This window comes from Aspergillus japonicus (assembly GCF_003184785.1).
Source record: "Aspergillus japonicus CBS 114.51 unplaced genomic scaffold BO86scaffold_24, whole genome shotgun sequence".
NCBI lineage: Eukaryota > Fungi > Ascomycota > Eurotiomycetes > Eurotiales > Aspergillaceae > Aspergillus > Aspergillus japonicus.
Genome location: NW_020291661.1, coordinates 341,303 through 359,650, shown reverse-complemented (window position 1 = coordinate 359,650; position 18,348 = coordinate 341,303). Strand labels below are relative to the sequence as shown.

Sequence of the window (18,348 nt, the reverse complement as noted above, 5' to 3'; positions counted from 1 at the left end):
TCTCTGAGGTACAGTACCTTGCCTGCCGTGCGATTGCGATACTCAGACAATATTTCTAGAAGACTTTGCTAAGTCTACACTCATCGACATCTAAAGAAAAACATAATTCGCAACGAATGTAGCTGTCTTTGAACCGACGCACCGTCCATGTAGTAATTTAGAATATATGATCAGGTGCAGGTAGACAATGCCCTGAGGGCGATCTACATTGCCGTGCCCTTTGAAACCCATAAGGCATGCACTAGCAATGGAAAATAAACATCCCAAGACAGCTCAAAGAGGACCAGACTGCAGCATCCAGCCCTCTTGAGTGGAACAAGTCGTTGACTGTGGGTGGGTCGGCAAGAGCGAAGATTCCGATCAGCGTTTCGGAGAAAGCCATTGCCAGAAACCCGATGTTGGGAATGTAGGAGTATATGAGTATTCTGGATGAGCGGACGTATGGAGAGTCAATCCCGAGGTCATTTTGTAGTAGTAGTCTCTCCTGATTTGGGCATAAGTAACCTATTGATTGGGCAATTTGGAGAAATCGGATGGCACAGCGAGTCGGTAGATCTGGCGCCGTGTTGTGATACTAAAAACAGAAACATGAAGAATGTCGAATTCGCCGGCAACCAACCAGAATTGTTGATTAAGAGCTGTCAATGGCGACTCATGACCATTTGCCCAGTAGATGTTCAAGATTGTCCAGCGTACGTACCAATCTATGTAGGCTTTAGTATCTCATCCCCTGAATCTGCCTGATGCTACCTGACCTGGCTGTAATACACTCAAAATCATGTACGGTACAGTACTCGGTAGACTGTCTGGTTCGACCGGTAGCAGCCGACTGGTTCCAGGTTACTTTTCAACCCACTGGTTGCTGTGGGGTGGAAAGAAGAGGGGAGAAAGAGAGAGGGGGGCGCAAAGAGAGAAGTGGAAGGTTGACATTGAATGCCACCAAAGCAACACCTGCCAGTCAACCCCTTTATCTGCTTCCGAGTACTCGGAGCTGTAACTCCATCCGTACTGCTTGTACCTAACGTCCTATCTTTCTTTCTTTTCTTTGTTTTTCTCAATCCAAACGGGCTGCCTGATTCTTTTACTCTTTTTCTCTTTTACTCTCCAAACCCTCTGCATCCCAACCACACCCCAACTACCGACGAATCGTGTGTTACAACACACACTTTTAATCCCTTAGTGCCGCGGGCCTGAAGATCCTGCCTTGCCTCTTCCATTTAAGTCACTTGCATTGTTAGAAGCGCCCCATCTGCCCGAGTCTCCGTCCGGCAACAGAAAGCAACAGCCGCCGCCGCTCGCTCAGTCCGTGCTTCCCATCTGCAAAAAAACCGCCCTTCTCCGCCCACGCCCTGGATGATTACTTCCCTCTACAGCATTCACCATGTTGGCGGTTGAGAAGCACTGGATTAACGTACAGCAGAAGACCTTCACAAAATGGTGTGTTGATCCCCCGCTCAAAGCAGTTGGGCGGCATAGCATGTCTGGAAGATACCCCTCCAACTGCAGATCGGGCACTGCTATCTACCTCGACTGACTGGGTTTCTTTGTTCACTTGCACTCTACCCAGCCCACCAAAGTCGCATGAACTGACACCACACCTTCTACTAGGCTCAACGACAAGTTGAAGGTCCGCAGAATCTTTATCGATGATTTAGTCGTCGACCTTTCCGATGGCGTGAGTCTACCTATCTATACCTATCCCGATGCCGCGCGGAGAGCACCCCCCCGAAACCAGCACAACTGGGAAATCCGAGGAGACTTGTATTGTTGACACCGTTTCTTGTGGAATCTCTATAGGTCATCCTCATCCATCTACTCGAAATTCTCGGCGGAGAATCGCTCGGCCGCTACGCTTCGAAGCCCAAACTCCGTGTCCAGAAATTCGAAAATGTCAACAAGAGTCTTGACTTCATCAAAGGGCGGAGGATTCAGATGACCAATATCGGCGCCGAAGATGTTGTGGACGGCAATAGAAAGATCGTGCTGGGTCTGATCTGGACTTTGATTCTTCGATTCACTATCAGTGACATCAATGCGGAGGGTATGACCGCAAAGGCGGGTCTCCTGCTGTGGTGTCAACGCAAGACAGCTTGCTACGAAGGTGTACAGGTCCGGGATTTCTCTACCAGTTGGAACGATGGGTTGGCCTTCTGTGCGCTTCTGGATATCCACCGCCCGGATCTGATCGATTTCGATGCCCTGGATAAGAAGGACCACCGCGGAAACATGAAGCTCGCCTTTGACATTGCTTCGAACGAAATCGGGATCCCTGACCTGCTGGATGTTGACGACGTTTGCGATGTTGCGAAACCGGACGAAAAGTCGCTCATGACGTATATCGCCTACTGGTTCCACGCCTTTTCGCAATTGGAACGGGTTGAGAATGCGGGACGTCGGGTCGAGAAGTTCATCAACAACATGCATGGTGCCTGGGAGATGCAGAACTCTTACGAGCGGAGGATGAAGGAGCTGCTGCGGTTGATTGCCGCGCAACGCGAAGCGTGGAAGACAGCGTCCTTCGAAGGTACCTACAAGGATGCAAAAGAGCAGGCCCACCAATTCTCGCTGTACAAGAGAAACCAAAAGCGCCAGTGGGTGGCCGAAAAGTCGGATCTTGCTGCTCTTTTGGGAAACATCAAGACTAAACTCAGCACTTATCGTCTCAAACCATACGAACCTCCAGCGGAGCTTAGTCTGGAGGTTTGCGATGAGCAATGGGAGGGCTTGACCCGCGACGAGCACGAGCGTAGTCAACTCATCAACGAAACGATCCGAGATATCAAGAATGCGCTCCGTCGTTCGTTCGCGGACAAGGCAAACGACTTCGCATTGACACTTAAGACGCTGTCCCTGGCTATTTCTGGTCTCGATGGCGATGTAGAAGACCAACTAGCCCATGTCAAAAGACTCAATGATAACCTGCCTCCCCTCGACGCATTCCTAGATACTATCGCGGCTTTGGACGAGCAGTGCGCGGAAGCTAACATTGAAGAAAATGATTGGACGACATACACCCTAGATGAACTCTCCTACGAGTTGAGTCTGGTCAAATCGAGCATCTCTAAGAAACTGGCTTTCCTCGACAACCAACTTGTCGCCCGCAACATGACCAACTTGACCCCCATCCAGTTGGAGGAGTTCGAGTCGGTCTTCAGACATTTCGATCGCGACTCATCAAATACACTTCTTGAGCTCGAATTCTCCGCTGCACTTGCAAGTCTGGGACTTGTGTACGACGAGGAGGAGATGCATCAGGTTTACCTTGAGACATGTGGCCCAGCTCGGTTGGCTCAAAATGCCGGTGTCAGCTTCGAGCAGTTCATTCATTTCATGGTTAGCGTGGTGGAAGACCAGAATTCCGCCGAGCAGGTCTTGCAGAGTTTCCGAGAAGTTGCAGATGGCAAGGTATGTACTACTCGTTCCCCTTTGTGGTCACTCTCCTAGTATAGTCCAGATGAGACTAACGATCCGTAGCCATACGTGACCGAAATTGATTTACGACACTCCCTTATCCCCGACGAGGTCATCGATCACCTAGTACAGACAATGCCACCACACCAAGGGCCCGACTTGCAGGAGGATCGCGATCTCCCCAAATATGACTACATCAGCTTCATGGGCAAGATGATGGAGTACAATGAGACCCAGTCGCACACACCTGCCAATGGTGAAAGCTAATGACTACTTTATCGTTCTTCCATCATCCCCCCTCTTCTTCTTTTACTGCATGATTGGCTGCATTGCACACCCGGTGTTCCTCTGTTTCGCTTTCCTTTTTCCATATCCATATCATCTGCCGGACATTGCTGTTAAAGGTTGCGATTGGTGTTATCTGGAGCACAAAAAGGAGGGTCCTCTTCAAGGTTCGTTGTCATTCCAGATATGTACAATTCTTTTCCTGTGTGGGTAGAAGTAGTGTTTCTCAAGAACGTCAATAGAATGTAATTGTTGCAACCTTGCACTCTATACTTGTGGGATATCACGGATATCACGTGCATGCACAGGGGAGTTCTGGTCCGGGCGGTGTGGAGGGTGTGTGTGGACAAACGTCCCGGCCTGGATCCAGTCCCGGGCTGCAGCTTCCGCCGACCCTTCTTCGCCTTCCCAAGTTCTCTTATTCATCTTCCACTGACTTGGATCCTCAATCATCCCGCAGTGCAGGCGCTGTTATTCCCTGCAAATCATCGGTCTATTCGTCACCTCTCGCAAAAGACCCTATTGTCTCCGACAGCTTTCAAAATGGATCGTAGTCTCGACGAGATCATCGCCGAGCGCCCTGTAAGTTCCCCGGAATCAACTTGACTACCCTACGGACTCTGGCCTGGAACACTGTTCCCTTCGTCTTAACACTCTGCTAACGTTATATTGCTCAATCTATAGCAAAAACAGCAACCTCAGGATCGTGGTCGCCGTGCTCCTCAAGGCCGTCCTTCTCAAGGCCGTCGCCGTGATGGCGTAAGAAAGGTATGATTGTGTTGCTTCATGGCTCTCCGGCCAACGCCTCGCAATCCGGACCCTTTCCTAACGACATGATTGAACAGGTCCTTCCTCCTTGTCTCCTTCCGAACTCTACTCGCGCATCATGATAAGCAATATCCGCTGGCCTCGTAGCACCGTCTCGCACAGACACACGGCCATGCATCGCTGCAGAAAAAACAAAGATGATGGAGCTGTGTTTACACGAGTATATTCTGTGACTTTCGAGCTGACCTTGTCTCTCTATTTCGACCACAACAGCCTTACAGAGAAGATCGCCCCGACTTGGATCTGTAACTGCACCCCTTCCCCTGGCTGCGACGGCCAGCATCAACTCACCAGGGTGACGTGTTTGCTAACCTGTTTGTCTTCACGCCTGTAGCGATTGGGTTCATGACAAATACGAAGACGACAGAGATGGTGCGTTTTGACCTTCGACCAGTCCTTAACCCTCCTCCTCTTCCTCCTTCAACTACCTCATCAATCGACACGACATGCTAGTGTCACATGGTCGAAAACAATTCTTAACTCGAATCCTTCAGCCCGCCCGTCCCGTGCCTCTCGACGCCCGCGCGGTGACCGCTACTCCCCCGAGCACGAACAGTATGTTCCACATGATCGCTACAGCATACACTCCGGTTGACCTTCTACGATAGCGCATCCACCGGAGCCAAGCTTCGTGTCGAGAATATCCACTACGATATCACCGAGACTGATCTGGAGGTAAGATGCCTTTGCAGCCCTTGTTTCGTCCGTGTCTGTGTATGTCTAACTCGGGCTCTTGTCTCTCCTTGAAAGGATCTTTTCACCCGCATCGGACCCATCAACAATATCTCCCTCGTCTACGACCGGGCCGGCCGCTCCGAGGGCCTTGCCTTTGTAACCTACAACCGTGTCAGCGACGCGCGCACAGCCATCAGTGAATTCGACGGCGCCAACGCTAAGGGTCAGCCCATCCGGTTGACACTCATTGGCAGTGGTGGCAGCAGCGGCGGAAGACGGGACCGCAACCCTTTCGACAACGTGGAACGTCCCAAGGGTAGTCTATTCGACCGTGTGGAGCGTCCCCGCGATCGCAACGCTCGCAGTCTGAGCCCCGGCAGCAGAAGCGGTAGCCCCGACGGCAACTCCCGGCGTCGTCGCGGTCGTCGTGGTGCCGGTGGTGCCGGTGGTGCCGGTGGTGGTGGTTACCGCCGCAGCGACGTCACCAAGCCGCCTCCCGAGCACATCGACAGATACGTTCCTGGCCAAAGATCTCCCGCCCGCAGACCTGCCAACGGAGGCAGTGGTGGTGGCAGACGTCAGCAGGGCGAGCGCGATACCCGTGGCGGGGAGGGCCGTCGCACGGTTAACGGTCGACCCCGCAAGACCCAGGAGGAACTTGACGCCGAGATGGACGACTACTGGGGCGGTGCAGCGAATGCCGGTGCTGGCGCGGCCGACAACCAGACGGTTCAAGATGAGCCGCAGCAGATTGCTCCTGCATCTGCGGCGGCAGCTGGAGACGACGATATTGACATGATTGAGTAAAGCGTCTACTTTGGAAAAACAAATTGGCGAGTTACAGGGTGGGTTCGGTTGTGCAAGGGAAAGGCGTTGTGTATTTAAATTGAAAGAAAGGATCTTGGTGTTTTTAACTGGACACGATGCAAGAAACCGAACTCTCAACTAGAAAGCTTGAAACCTTACTCCGTGATGCAGTTGACGCAAAGCTACTTTACCCAGAAGTAGTCAGACAGGTAGATCCAGGTTATTCCAGTGAGAGCCGCAACTAGGATATAATAGTTCTAGACAAGACAAGACAAGACAACTAATGATATATGGACAAATCCCTCCACTTTTCAGGAAAACTTCTTTCCTTTTAAAAGCTGTGCTGTTTGTCTCTTTGTGTATCTGTGTGTGCGTGTGTTGTCTGTGAAGATAAGGTAAGGAAATATATTTCCTCTTCTCTTCCCCTAGTTGCCCAATCACCCTTGACCGTGGTCGGGCTAGACGAGAAAGTCCTTGATCATGATGCTGCATCCTGTTGTTGATGATGATGATGATGATGATGATGATGATGACGAATCATGTTTGTTACCAGCATCACGCCCCCTTGTCTGCTTGCTTGCTAGCATACCAACTTTTTCTCGGTGGTCTGGTGTGCAGGAAAAACGGCCGTCCAGGTAACAGGCTAGGACTAGGAAATATAGAACTAGAACTAGAACTAGAAACACTAGGCACACGGCCAGGACTAGATTTATTGGGGGGGGGGATCATCACCGCCAAAGACCGTAGGGTTCCCTGCATGCTTTCCAGAGTTTGATGGTTCCATCTTCGCTTCCGGTGCCATAGAGTTTGCCGTCGGGGGAGAAGCTTACGGACCAGATCGGGCCGTGGTGGCCTTTTTGGACTTCTGGATGGGGTGTTAGCACTGGACTTCTTTTCGTGTTTGAGCGGGGCTGAAGGGACTTGAGAGAAGAAGGGACCAGGGTAAAGGCACGTACCGAGTTCTTCCCCGGTGAGCAGGTCATACACCCGAGCCCAGGTGTCATCGGCACTGCCGGTGACCAGGCGACTGGTTTCGTTGTTGACCGCCGCGCTGGCGACCTCGTATCGGAAGTCCATCTTCTTGAGGAGGCGGCCGGGGTTGAGGCCGTCGAAGAGGTAGACCGACTTGCCGGCGGCGACGGTCAGGATGCCCGCGTCGTTGGGCCGCACGGCCAGGGTGTTGAGCTCGCAGCTGCCGATGGGCCCGTCGACCGTGTACTCGACCACCGGATGGCGGGAGCGGAGGTCCCACCACCGGATCTTGCGGTCCTCCGCCGCCGTGGTGAGGATGTTGTAGTCTTGGTTCCAGACGATGGATTTGATGGTGCCGCCGTGCACGCCGGGTCCGATCTCGTAGCTCGTCACCGCCGATGGCTGCGTGCCCTCGGCGGGCGTTGCGGGCCCCGTGGCGAGCGTCGGCGACGAGCTGTTGCTGCTACCGCCCCCGTTGCCACCACCGCCGCTGCTGCTACTGCTGCGCGTGAGGTCGAAGATCCGCAGCTTCTTCTCGTAGCCGCCCGTGGCCAGGACGCGGGGCGATGGCTGCATGGGGAATGCTACGGCGCGGCAAATATGCGAGTGCTGGAGCGTGTGGAGGCATTCGCCCGTGTGGGTGTCCCATACCTTGCTGTTGGGTGATGGTTAGTTCCAGGGCTGGCTGGCTGGCTTGGCGGGTTGGGGAACCTACGCGGAGAAGTCGGCCGCGGCAGTTGCGGCGATGGTGGCGTCAGTGGAGAGACGTGCCTGCCAGACCGCTCCTTTGTGACCCAGGAAGGTTCCAATCCTGGATTGGTTGTCATTAGTGAGCGTCGACCGTTTGGTTCTAGAAGTGGAAATTGAACGAACCAGTCACCAGTGATACCATCGCGCAGCATGGGATTGTTATCTGGCGCGTGAATTAGCTTGCCGACCTCCAGGAGTGTCTGCGGCACTGCGCAGCGCAGCGTAGCGTACCTTTGCATGCGGAGATGAGGTAGTACTGATCATCCTCGACTGTGGAGGAGAAGTTGATGTGCGGCACAGGACGGGAATGTCCATGGCATGTCAATGGCACAACTTTGGGAATATCTATGAGATGTTAGTCATGAGCAAAGGTGCAATGAGGGAGGTGAAGACATCAAGACTCACCGGCAGCCATGTTGAGCTTTTCTATCTGGGGATTCTTATAACCAAATCTTTGGGTATTGATGTCGCGATCAGGTGCGGGCGGCCGTTAATGTCAAGCGATGAGCGATTGTCTTCGACAGCAGATATACAAGCCGTTTGAACAGAGATACAATCGGAGAAGCGAGATACCGGGTTTAAGCAAAAGATGAGGGAGAGGAGTGGATGTAGAAATACAAAAGGAAAATCGTCGATCTCGTCAAGTCATCAATTGGCCCAAATAGTGGGTGGGTGGAGTGGGAGGCTCTAAGATTGGGTTGGAGAAGTTGAGGGGAAAGAGGTCGAACTGTACAATCGCACACTGCAGGGCTGTACAGAGAAGGTTGAAAAAGATGATAAATGCCAACTCAGTTCTACAACACACAGTCGACGGGGGAATTTGAGCCCAGCAGGGGGGGTCGGAAGAGAGGAAAGCGACGCAAATCAACGGGGATGATGTGCTCTTTTTTTGATATTCGCAGATCGCCTTACAATTAATTCCCCTTCCATCCCCGAGCTAAGCCTAGTTGGGCTTAGATTGCCTACACGTGAGAGACTCTAATCAATGCATCTCAGCCACTGTCATACTGTATCCTCAACATACTCAACACATCTATCTTGCATATACCATGTCTCTCTCAAGGTCACTGACTAGGAACTGCTACTCTGCATATATTGAACAAGAGATTGGGGTCCTCTAACTCGTATTAAGCACTTGCGCTATACCCAGCATATCTAGTATACCCAGCATACCAATTCGACTCAGTATTCCCCTTAAGACTCCTTCCGTGATCTACGCCTTCGTCACCGATGAGGGAGTCTTATCGATCTTGGGATATTTGTATCTTAAGCACTCCGTAGTCTTTACCTAGTTATCAATCCTTACTCATACACACCCATCATGACTCCTCTTAGTTAGCTTATCAACCACCGCTCCGATTCTAGCAAGTTCTTCCCGTCCAACAAGCCCGCTGAGCCACCGCCCACGTGATGGCCCCGCGGAGGTACCATGGCCTCCCTAAGCAACAGCTCCCAGGTACTGCCTACTGACTGACTGTTAACTCTCAACCAGGAACCACCAGGGTGCTCTGGAGGTTGATCTTTACACTCCTATCGTTGTCATTCTTCCTTTTTCAAACCACCTCCCCCCAGTCCCTCCATTTCCCTCACCAAGCTCTTCCATTTTACTCTCCTTGTCTAGTTCATCAGTTCATGTATGCCTGAGTTCAAGATCTCCGCTTCTCTGGAGGGCCACGGCGATGATGTAAGAACGCCCCCTCCCGGCTGTTGACGCTGACTTTGCCCACATCCACCCTGCCCCCTCCATCTGACGATCCCCGACAACTGATCCTTTTATTTTACTTCGCTGTATCATAGGTTCGCGCTGTGGCCTTTCCTCATCCGAATGCCATCTTCTCAGCATCTCGAGATGCGACAGTGCGACTATGGAGACTAGTGTCTACCCCGCCTCCGACGTATGACTACAACATCACTTCTCACGGCTCAGCCTTCATCAACGCCCTAGCATATTATCCCCCCACACCCGACTTTCCCGATGGCCTGGTTCTCTCTGGCGGACAAGATACAATCATCGAGGCGAGGCAACCCGGCAAAGCCGCTGATGACAATGCGGACGCCATGCTCTTAGGCCATGCACACAACGTGTGTGCGCTGGACGTCTCACACGAAGGCGGATGGGTCGTAAGTGGCAGCTGGGATTCCACGGCCCGACTCTGGCGAGTAGGTAAATGGGAATGCGATCTTGTCTTGGACGGTCATCAGGGAAGCGTTTGGACGGTGCTTGCCTACGATAAGGACACAATCATCACGGGTAGGTGCCATGTCGCTCTACTATCACGCCATCTCACTACTGACATATCACAAGGCTGCGCGGATAGGATGATCCGTATTTTTAATACCTCTGGAAAACTCCTGAAAACTATCAAGGACTCTCAAGATGTCGTCCGAGCGTTGTGCAAGCTTCCTCCTTCTCACCCTTCCGGCGCACACTTCGCTTCCGCAAGCAACGATGGAGTTATTCGACTTCACACCATACAAGGACAACTTGTCGGAGAGCTTCATGGTCACGAAAGTTTCATCTACTCGTTGGCTTCCTTGCCTTCTGGCGAGTTGGTCAGCTCTGGTGAAGACCGGACGGTCAGGGTGTGGAATGGCATGCAGTGCGTGCAAACGATAACACATCCCGCGATCTCGGTTTGGGGTGTTGCTGCTTGCCAGGAGACTGGGGATATCGTCACAGGTGCCAGTGATCGGGTTACTCGCGTCTTCACCAGAAGCGAGGACCGGATCGCAAGTGCTGAAGTACTTCAACAGTTCGAAAAGACGGTCAAGGAGTCTGCTATTCCGGAACAGCAGGTCGGCAAGATCAACAAGGAGCAACTTCCCGGTCCCGACTTTCTCAAACAGAAATCAGGCACTAAGGATGGTCAGGTGCAGATGATTCGTGAGACTGATGGTAGCATTACTGCCCACACGTGGTCTATGGCATCTCGGGAATGGATTGCAGTAGGCACGGTCGTCGATTCCGCTGCCAGCAGTGGAAGGAAGATCGAGTACTTGGGTCAGGATTACGACTATGTCTTCGATGTCGACGTGGAGGACGGCAAGCCTCCTCTCAAACTACCATACAACGTCTCTCAAAACCCATATGAAGCCGCAACCAAATTCATTCAGGACAACGAATTGTCTATGAACTACCTTGATCAAGTCGCGCAATTTATCGTTCAGAACAGCCAGGGTGCCAGCCTTGGCCAACCTAGCCAAGGCCCGACCCCTGCTGGCGCCGACCCTTGGGGAACAGAAAGACGTTACCGTCCTGGAGACGGACAAGAATCGCAAGCTACCCAGCCTCCGCCGGCCCCGGAGCCCCGCCCCAAGGTCCTCCCTCAGAAGCAGTATCTGTCGATCAAGTCCGCCAACCTCAAGGTAATCGCTAAGAAGCTACAAGAGCTGAACGAGCAACTTGTGTCCTCAGGATCGAAGGAACTGTCGTTAAGTCCATCCGAGCTCGAGACTGTGGTTTCTCTATGCACGCATTTAGAATCCTCGAGCTTGAACGATTCGCCCATTGCAGGTACCGGTGTTGTGTTGTTATATAAGGTCGCCACACTGTGGCCTACTTCAAGCAGACTTCCCGGTCTGGATCTCCTCCGCTTACTCGCCGCGGCCACTCCTGCGGTCGCTAGTGCGGACTACGATGGGAAGGATCTTATCACAGGGCTACTTTCAAGTGGAATCTTCAACTCTCCATTGAACGTGAACAATGCAATGCTGTCGGTTAGAATGCTGGCGAATTTGTTTGAAACGGAAGCTGGTCGCAACCTGGTCATAAGCCGATTCGATGACATTCTACCTGCCATCAAGTCTGCTTTGTCCGCCAGCGGATCAACGCCCAATCGAAACCTGACGATCGCTGTTGCGACCCTCTACATCAATGTCGCCGTCTACTTGACCTCTGGAGGCAACGAAGCGGCTCCCGAGTCGTCGGAGAAGGGATTGGTGCTTCTTGCCGAGCTTACGCAGATGCTTCAGGGTGAGAAGGACTCTGAGGCAGTCTACCGTAGCCTTGTCGCATTAGGAACACTGGTCCAGGCGCTGGGTGAAGAGGTCAAGGCCGCGGCAAAGGAGGTTTACGATGTAGATGCCCTTCTCAACACCATCTCGAGCTCTGGACTTGGGAAGGAGCCGAGAACCAAGGGCATCATTGGTGAGATCAAGGAGTCGCTGTCGTAGGGTGAGCACTTGGCTGCAGGATATCTCTCCGAGTTGCATAGAGGGCTCCTCTACTACTCTATATCCATAGGGATTATACATATTGGTTAACGATAGCGATGCACACCTGCATGAAATCAAATATTGACTGAGTAGCCGTCAAGTTCAGTGACTAGTGACTAGAGAGGGATACATAATTTCGACTGCCCTTCCTATGGAAGATAGATAGCACCCTCAACCTCCTTGTTGCAGGTAAAATGTCCATTCCACGACCCTAAATCCAGGGCACACACTCTCACTTTGTTTGTCCTGTACAAAGCCCCCTTCCCAATCGACACACCCACAGCCCCCCAATCTACAACCTCCCCTCCGCATCCACCCCAACCTCCAACACCTGATCCACCCCCTGGTACTCTGGCACATCCAACCCATACTTCTCCGCAATATCCCGGGTCAGAAACCGCCCGCCCACAAAATGCCTCCCGCGGTAGAACTTCACGCACGGCTTCGGCGCCGTCAGACTAATCAATGCCTCCGGCATGAACTGCGCCCCCGGTCCGTCCCGCGGCGGTCCGCTCTCGATGTCCCACGAGCTGGGCGCGTCCACGCTCAGCACGGGGATCGCCGCCGCCTCCATCTGGCTGATGATCTCCGGGAAGGGGTCGCGCAGCGGTCCGCCGAAGCTGAACCCGAAGATGGCGTCCACCAGCAGGTGCGAGGCTTTTATGGCCTCGGGGAGGTCGTGCGTGTCGGCGAGGATCGGGATGGAGAGGTGGCGGAGTTGGGTTTTGAGGCGCTTTTGGGGGGGTGGGGTTGGGTTAGTGAGGGAATGGAGGTTGGAGTTGGGTTGGGGGTGGGGTTTGAGGATTTGACTTACCTGGTAGAGCTCATTTTTGCCCTCCTTGGGGTAGTAGACTTTTGGGCTGTAGCCGAAATGCGCGAGGTGGCGGGCGGCTACGAGGCCGTCGCCGCCTGTTTTGAGGGTGGGGGTGGTTAGATGGTGTTGTATGAGGGGGTTTCTTGGGGGATAAGATAGGTATAGGTATGGGTATGGGCTATGGGCTATGGCGCTGGCGCTGGCGCTGGCATTGGAGAAGGTGGTAGGTGGTAGGTGGTAGGTGGTAGGACTTGAGTGCTCACCGTTATTCCCAGGACCGCAGATGACGAGAATGTTCTTGCCTGCGCTTGGGGGATGGATGCGGTATACTGTTTTTGTGTCTCTTGCGTTAGGAATGGGCTGTTTGCCGAGTACCGTGTAGTAGGATGGCTGGAATTGGACGCGCGCGCACCTGCTTGAGAGACTGATAACCCCGCGAGCTCCATGAGCTGGTCTAGAGAGAACCCGCCGGTCTCCATGAGATCCTTGTCCAGCGAGGCGGCATCCTTGGAGGAGAGGGCCTATCGTATTCGATGCGATGTTAATGATCCGGGCTTCCTCTTGGTGGTCTAGCTTGCAGCTTGTGGGCTGACTGACCTTCAATGACATTTTGGCTGCTGTACTAAATTTGCGGAATGAGGCCGTGAGAGGAGGTTTCCGCCTTAGGATGGAGGAGAGGAGCATACAAGCGTGTCAATGTTAAGCTAGTGAGTACAGAGATAAACAATCCCTCAATGAGGCTATTGAGAAAAAGATCAGGAGAGATGATATTTAATTGTAAAAGCTACCAGAGCTACAGCACCATGATTGATAGATAAGTGTTCGCATCGATTGCATTGCATCATTGTTATCGATGTTCCCCACCGTCCAGCGCTAGTCCGATTCGGGCGCTCTATCCGGACAAATTGATCCTCCGGACAGGCTGGAAACTGCCGCGGAGTCGGAGATCGAGGGTCTACTCCAGCTCGTTCAGTTGAGATCTCCCTTTGCGCTGGCTCGGTGACCCCTCAATCTCTTCCAATTGAACCCGAATTCCTCCAAGATGGTCGTCCGTATTCGTCTGTCCCGCTTCGGGAACAAGCACCAGCCCTTTTACAACATCGTGGTCGCGCAAGCTCGGTAGGTAAATTTTTTTTAGGTCCTTCCAATGAAGCGCAGGTGCTGCTACTGAGGAGTCCTGAAGTTGCCCCAGCAGCAGTCCATCGACGAAACTGAATCATCGCGCTAACTCTGAATGCTCGCTCAGTTCGGCCCGCGACTCCAAGCCCCTAGAGGTCATTGGCACTTTCAACCCCATCCCTCAACGTCCCACCGGCCTCTCCGACGAGGAGGCCCGCACCGCGAAAGCATACAAGGATATCTCGCTCGACCGGTCTCGAGCCAAGTACTGGTTGGGTGTTGGCGCACAGCCCAGCGACGGTGTCTGGAGGTTACTGCACTTGGTATGTCCATTCTCGGGGGAGGCCTTTCCCGCAGCAAGACCGACGGCCATGACATAGCAAGCCACCTTTTACTGACCTCGAATGTGCTCCCAGGCCGGTCTTATTGAAGCGAAGAAGGTTCCCAGCAACTAAACCAAACAAGCGCGTCTACAATCGTTCCTTGATATATCTGTTGTACATTTAGCACGAAGCATGAGACACTGGAGCTCTGGGCCGGTCACCCGGTCGAACAGGGCCCGTGACGCGTGAGAAGAAAGGAAAGAGAATCTGAGGGCCGGGAGGAACTTTGGAGAAAAAATATCCCTGGATGTTACACTCCTGGCATGACTTATTGGCGTTTATTGAGAGAGTGATATACATTTGGAAACACTTCTGGGTTGAGAATTTATGTACATTATTGTGCGCTGACTATGTGACTGCGTCTCGCATTTGTGTTTAATTGCAATTAGCATCTGTTTGTGATTGATTTTGTTCTCCACCGAATCCTGTGCGCACACGTTGAGCATGACTCTTGGGGTGGTACGTGCTCGCAGAGTCTAGATCTGGAGTAAGGTAGTACTTCCTTACTTTGCTATGCAGGCTTCACTGCTGGAGTATGTCTCCTGTGGACTGTGGACTGTGGTCTGTCACGGGGGTCCTTTGTTTTTCTTTAACAAGCCTTTCAGATGGAGTCATAACAGCGGAAGTAGGACCCGAGTAGTACTTTTTGGTTGTGGTCCTTGCATTTGAGGTCTGGCAGGTGACCAGGCAGGGAATCGACCGCCCATCAGAGACACTTGCCCTTGAATTAGCACTGTCCACTGTCACAATGGATGCATCTCATTTGTAATCATAAACCATAAGGTTATATCAACAGGTCAGCGCGTCTCCGGCATGATTCAATAAATACCTCACAAGCGGCTGCAACACATGTATAGGCTTCACAAGGGCCATCGGTTGGTAACTCTGAATTACCTAACATGCATATAGGCATCAACAGCCAGGCAGAAACCACTACGACGACCAGTTACCAAGGCCGACCCAGTGCCTGATTCTTGGTGTAAACAAGAGGTTCAGACATGGAACTCCTCAGCTTTCACCATGGGCAAGGGTTGACCCTGCCCTGCCTGACTGCCGCCCGATTTGTGGCAGATTTACTTTTCTGCGGACAGTTAACATAAGTCTGCCCAGTGCTTGATGCCGGGCTTTTTCTCCCCCTCCCCCTCCCTTTCCTCCTTCCCCTCCCCTCCCTCTCTTTCAGTCACTTGTTGCTTATTGTTACAATTGCCGCGCATCGAAATCAGACCTGGGCCAATCTAATTCAGGGGACAGCCGCCGCATCAGCCAGTCTGGAGACCCATCGGTCTGACGGGCCGTGGTGATTGGCTTTCCTGAGGAATTCCAGGCAGGAAGATCAACATCAGAGTTTGAGCATTCTCATTGATCCATGGCAAGCCACTCACCTATCCAGGGCCTGTTTCCCTTCACCAGATAGGATGGTGGCCACACGCCTATCTCGTCCCCCCCCCCCCCCCCAACCCACCACTGTACAGTTCTGAACTGTACTCTAACTACTTCCCATGCCCGCGGCGCAGGTTGGAACTAGTCCGCCAGACTCTAATTAGTACGACTAAACCCATTTCTACTGCTGTCGCCTCATCGGACTATATCGTCGTTGGTTTGTCGGAGTGACTAGCGGCCCTCAGAAAAGGTATCTACATGTCGGCATGTGGGTTGTGCCTCAACAAACAACAAGGTGTATGGGGGGCTTATCGTGTCGTCGGAAGAGAGGTTGTGCAGGATATGGTGGCGGGTCTAGACGAGAAAGAGAGAGCGGGAGGGAGGTGGGGGGAAGAAGGAGAGCAAGAACTGCGCGACCCAGACCTGCTCCCCTGATTCCGTCTTTTCCCTTGTCAATAACAACACCAACAACAACAATCCTTCTTCCCCCTTCGCAATCACATGATAGGAATCTGGCCTCAGCTTTGGCAGACTGCAGGCTACGATCACGGGCCCTGGGTCTTCCAATATGATTGATTGATTAATTCCATTTTGAGATCTTCCCAGACTGGTTTTCGTCCGGTCGATGCATGCGTCTCGGGCCGAGTTTCTAGACCCCAAGAAGAGATACAGGCTGTTGGTTCTGGTCAATCTACGGTCTTGTCTAGATTGTCTCATTTGGTGATCGCTGTATGGTAATTGAGTTATACCACCGCCAGAGCTTTGCATGTTGATCTTTACTTTCAGTTTTCCGGCTGCGCAATGGAGACGCCGAAATGCACTCGTTGGAGCCGCACAGCAAGAGGCTCCTGGTCGCCGGGAACCACGGGTCTCATCCACGGGCAGGCTTTCTGTCGTACAGTGAGACTTGCTCGTGATCAGATGGGAAGAGAAGATTAGGGTTCTTCTCTGACATGGTTGGGATACTTGGTTTGGCTTTAGCGCATGAGACAGCATTCGTCATATACGGAGTACGAATTGCAGATGCGCCCGCCGTTGAGAGGTAAGGTAGAGGTAGTCCATAGTTGGTCTACGGTAATCAGTAGAGTAGAGAAGACTAGGGAACAGGGGTAGCAGAAGAGGGCAGAAGATACTGTAGCGTACTAAGGAATTAGTTCCTGGGTAGTTCAGTTCATTGTTGATTAGTTAGTGTTAGTTAGTGCTTCAAGCAGGCAGCCGGCATCTAGAAAGAGTTGCGTGCGTGCTAGACTCACTACTAAAGTTAACTAGCCTCGGAGTGTGTTGAGTGTTGGACTTGGTGGGATTTAATTCTTGTCATCAACTGTCGAGTCATGCCGCCACGGATAACGCGGGGTTCATACCAGGTTCCGAGCGTTTGTTTCGCAGGGTGTGTGTTCGGGGAGCCAGGACCCAGATCGACCACCTGTTCAGCCGGTCAGCATCAATTGATTTGGATTTAGATTTTATTGCTCTCTTCGCGTCTCCCTCGGGACATGGGGCCAGACTTGGAGAGCCAAAAAAAAAAAAAAAAAAAAAGGCTGAGTTGGTGAATGATGAGCATTAGTACGAAGTAGTAATTTCGATATTGCGATCATGGATAGTGCTAATTAATGCATTGTTAGCTGCTGAATCAGCCACGTCCCGCTGGCCTCGGCACACGCACCTCCTCCACGTTCGCATCCGTCGTGGCGGTTGTTTGCGTAGAATTAAATGGAGCTGCAATCGGCATCTCCTTGCTTGCATATTTCACTCTCCGATGGCAGGCCACTCGCACGCAGTCAGTCGGCTGTTGCAGCAAGCAGCCGCTCCGGAGAACAGAGAGACTAGAGAGACAGAGGCTGTGATTGATTCATGGTTGTTTTGATTTCGATAGTATTATCATCACCATCCCTAGAGTACAGTAACGTAGTTACAGTACTCGTACTTGACGACACCATACTTCCCCGGGGAGATCGGGATTCGCTGGGCAATGTTTTTAGTCCCTGGTCTTTAATATCAACTGGTCTTTAATATCAAGTCGCGTGTCGTGTCCATCTCGAACTGCCGGGTCGCGCTCGCGCTTCCGGCAAGCTCGTTGGGCAGTGGACAGCATGAAAGTGGAATATCTACCAACTACTGGGTTTAGTACTGTACCCAGTAAACCACCTTAATTGCATGATAATAATTTACCTACTCCGTCCTTTCCGTACCAAAGTCCCTCACTGAACGGACCGAGTGAGTGAGTGAGTGAGTGACTGAACAGTCAGCCTCGAGCCAGAGCCCAAGGGACTTCCGATTGTCCATCATCTGCAAACTCCTGGAACGGAAGCAGACTGGATCCGTGGAAGAAGACGAGAACGAACACTCACTCTCTAGAACCGATCCACCATCGATCGGTCTTCTCCCCTCCCTCCCTCCCTCCCTCCCTCTGGTCTGTCTGTCTGTCTTTCTTTTCGATACCACCAACACATCGACTTCCCCCCTAAAAGACCGTTCCGGGCTCGATTCATCCATTCATTATTGGCATATTGCTCTTCTTCTTGTCTGGGATTGACGGACGGACGGACTGCCACTCCCTCTCTTTTTCTCGCTTTTATCTTTTTACAGTCATTGTTCAGTGACTGTCTATCTACTTGACCTAACTATCCTACCTTCCTTCCTTCATCTCTCTTCTCCCACCCCAATCCGTTCAGCCAGTCATCATCATCACTATCATTCTCCTTTAACATC

General features: G+C 52.3%; 6 protein-coding genes across 6 annotated transcripts; 3 read left to right on the top strand and 3 right to left on the bottom strand.

The window, feature by feature from the left end:
- Positions 1-1,381: 1,381 nt before the first annotated feature.
- Positions 1,382-6,006, top strand: BO86DRAFT_419069 (alpha-actinin, sarcomeric (f-actin cross linking protein); the record flags this gene model as incomplete). Its single annotated transcript, XM_025675104.1, has 7 exons — positions 1,382-1,437; positions 1,609-1,675; positions 1,798-3,405; positions 3,475-3,667; positions 5,019-5,079; positions 5,133-5,199; positions 5,275-6,006. 7 exons carry the CDS (start codon positions 1,382-1,384, stop codon positions 6,004-6,006), a joined length of 2,784 nt encoding a protein of 927 aa, XP_025527729.1.
- Positions 6,007-6,734: 728 nt separating this feature from the next.
- On the bottom strand, positions 6,735-8,143 carry BO86DRAFT_419085 (WD40 repeat domain-containing protein; the record flags this gene model as incomplete). The annotated part of the gene is made up of 6 exons (XM_025675107.1): positions 6,735-6,871; positions 6,963-7,633; positions 7,694-7,789; positions 7,852-7,891; positions 7,960-8,073; positions 8,134-8,143. 6 exons carry the CDS (start codon positions 8,141-8,143, stop codon positions 6,735-6,737), a joined length of 1,068 nt encoding a protein of 355 aa, XP_025527728.1.
- A 1,061-nt stretch (positions 8,144-9,204) lies between these two features.
- BO86DRAFT_94243 (WD repeat PLAP family protein) lies at positions 9,205-12,068 on the top strand. The gene is made up of 3 exons (XM_025677821.1): positions 9,205-9,412; positions 9,526-9,979; positions 10,034-12,068. Exons 1-3 carry the CDS (start codon positions 9,365-9,367, stop codon positions 11,899-11,901), a joined length of 2,370 nt encoding a protein of 789 aa, XP_025527727.1. The 5' UTR covers positions 9,205-9,364; the 3' UTR covers positions 11,902-12,068.
- Positions 12,067-13,561, bottom strand: BO86DRAFT_389321 (NADHX epimerase). The gene is made up of 5 exons (XM_025672101.1): positions 13,355-13,561; positions 13,170-13,278; positions 13,021-13,086; positions 12,758-12,852; positions 12,067-12,676 (listed from the first exon to the last, which is right to left on the bottom strand). Exons 1-5 carry the CDS (start codon positions 13,364-13,366, stop codon positions 12,236-12,238), a joined length of 723 nt encoding a protein of 240 aa, XP_025527726.1. The 5' UTR covers positions 13,367-13,561; the 3' UTR covers positions 12,067-12,235.
- Positions 13,562-13,721: 160 nt separating this feature from the next.
- BO86DRAFT_389320 (mitochondrial 37S ribosomal protein bS16m) lies at positions 13,722-14,652 on the top strand. The gene is made up of 3 exons (XM_025672100.1): positions 13,722-13,876; positions 14,004-14,199; positions 14,293-14,652. Exons 1-3 carry the CDS (start codon positions 13,800-13,802, stop codon positions 14,329-14,331), a joined length of 312 nt encoding a protein of 103 aa, XP_025527725.1. The 5' UTR covers positions 13,722-13,799; the 3' UTR covers positions 14,332-14,652.
- A 1,858-nt stretch (positions 14,653-16,510) lies between these two features.
- On the bottom strand, positions 16,511-17,368 carry BO86DRAFT_379359 (uncharacterized protein; the record flags this gene model as incomplete). The annotated part of the gene is made up of 5 exons (XM_025670674.1): positions 16,511-16,708; positions 16,783-16,796; positions 16,893-16,909; positions 17,001-17,062; positions 17,303-17,368. 5 exons carry the CDS (start codon positions 17,366-17,368, stop codon positions 16,511-16,513), a joined length of 357 nt encoding a protein of 118 aa, XP_025527724.1.
- Positions 17,369-18,348: the final 980 nt, after the last annotated feature.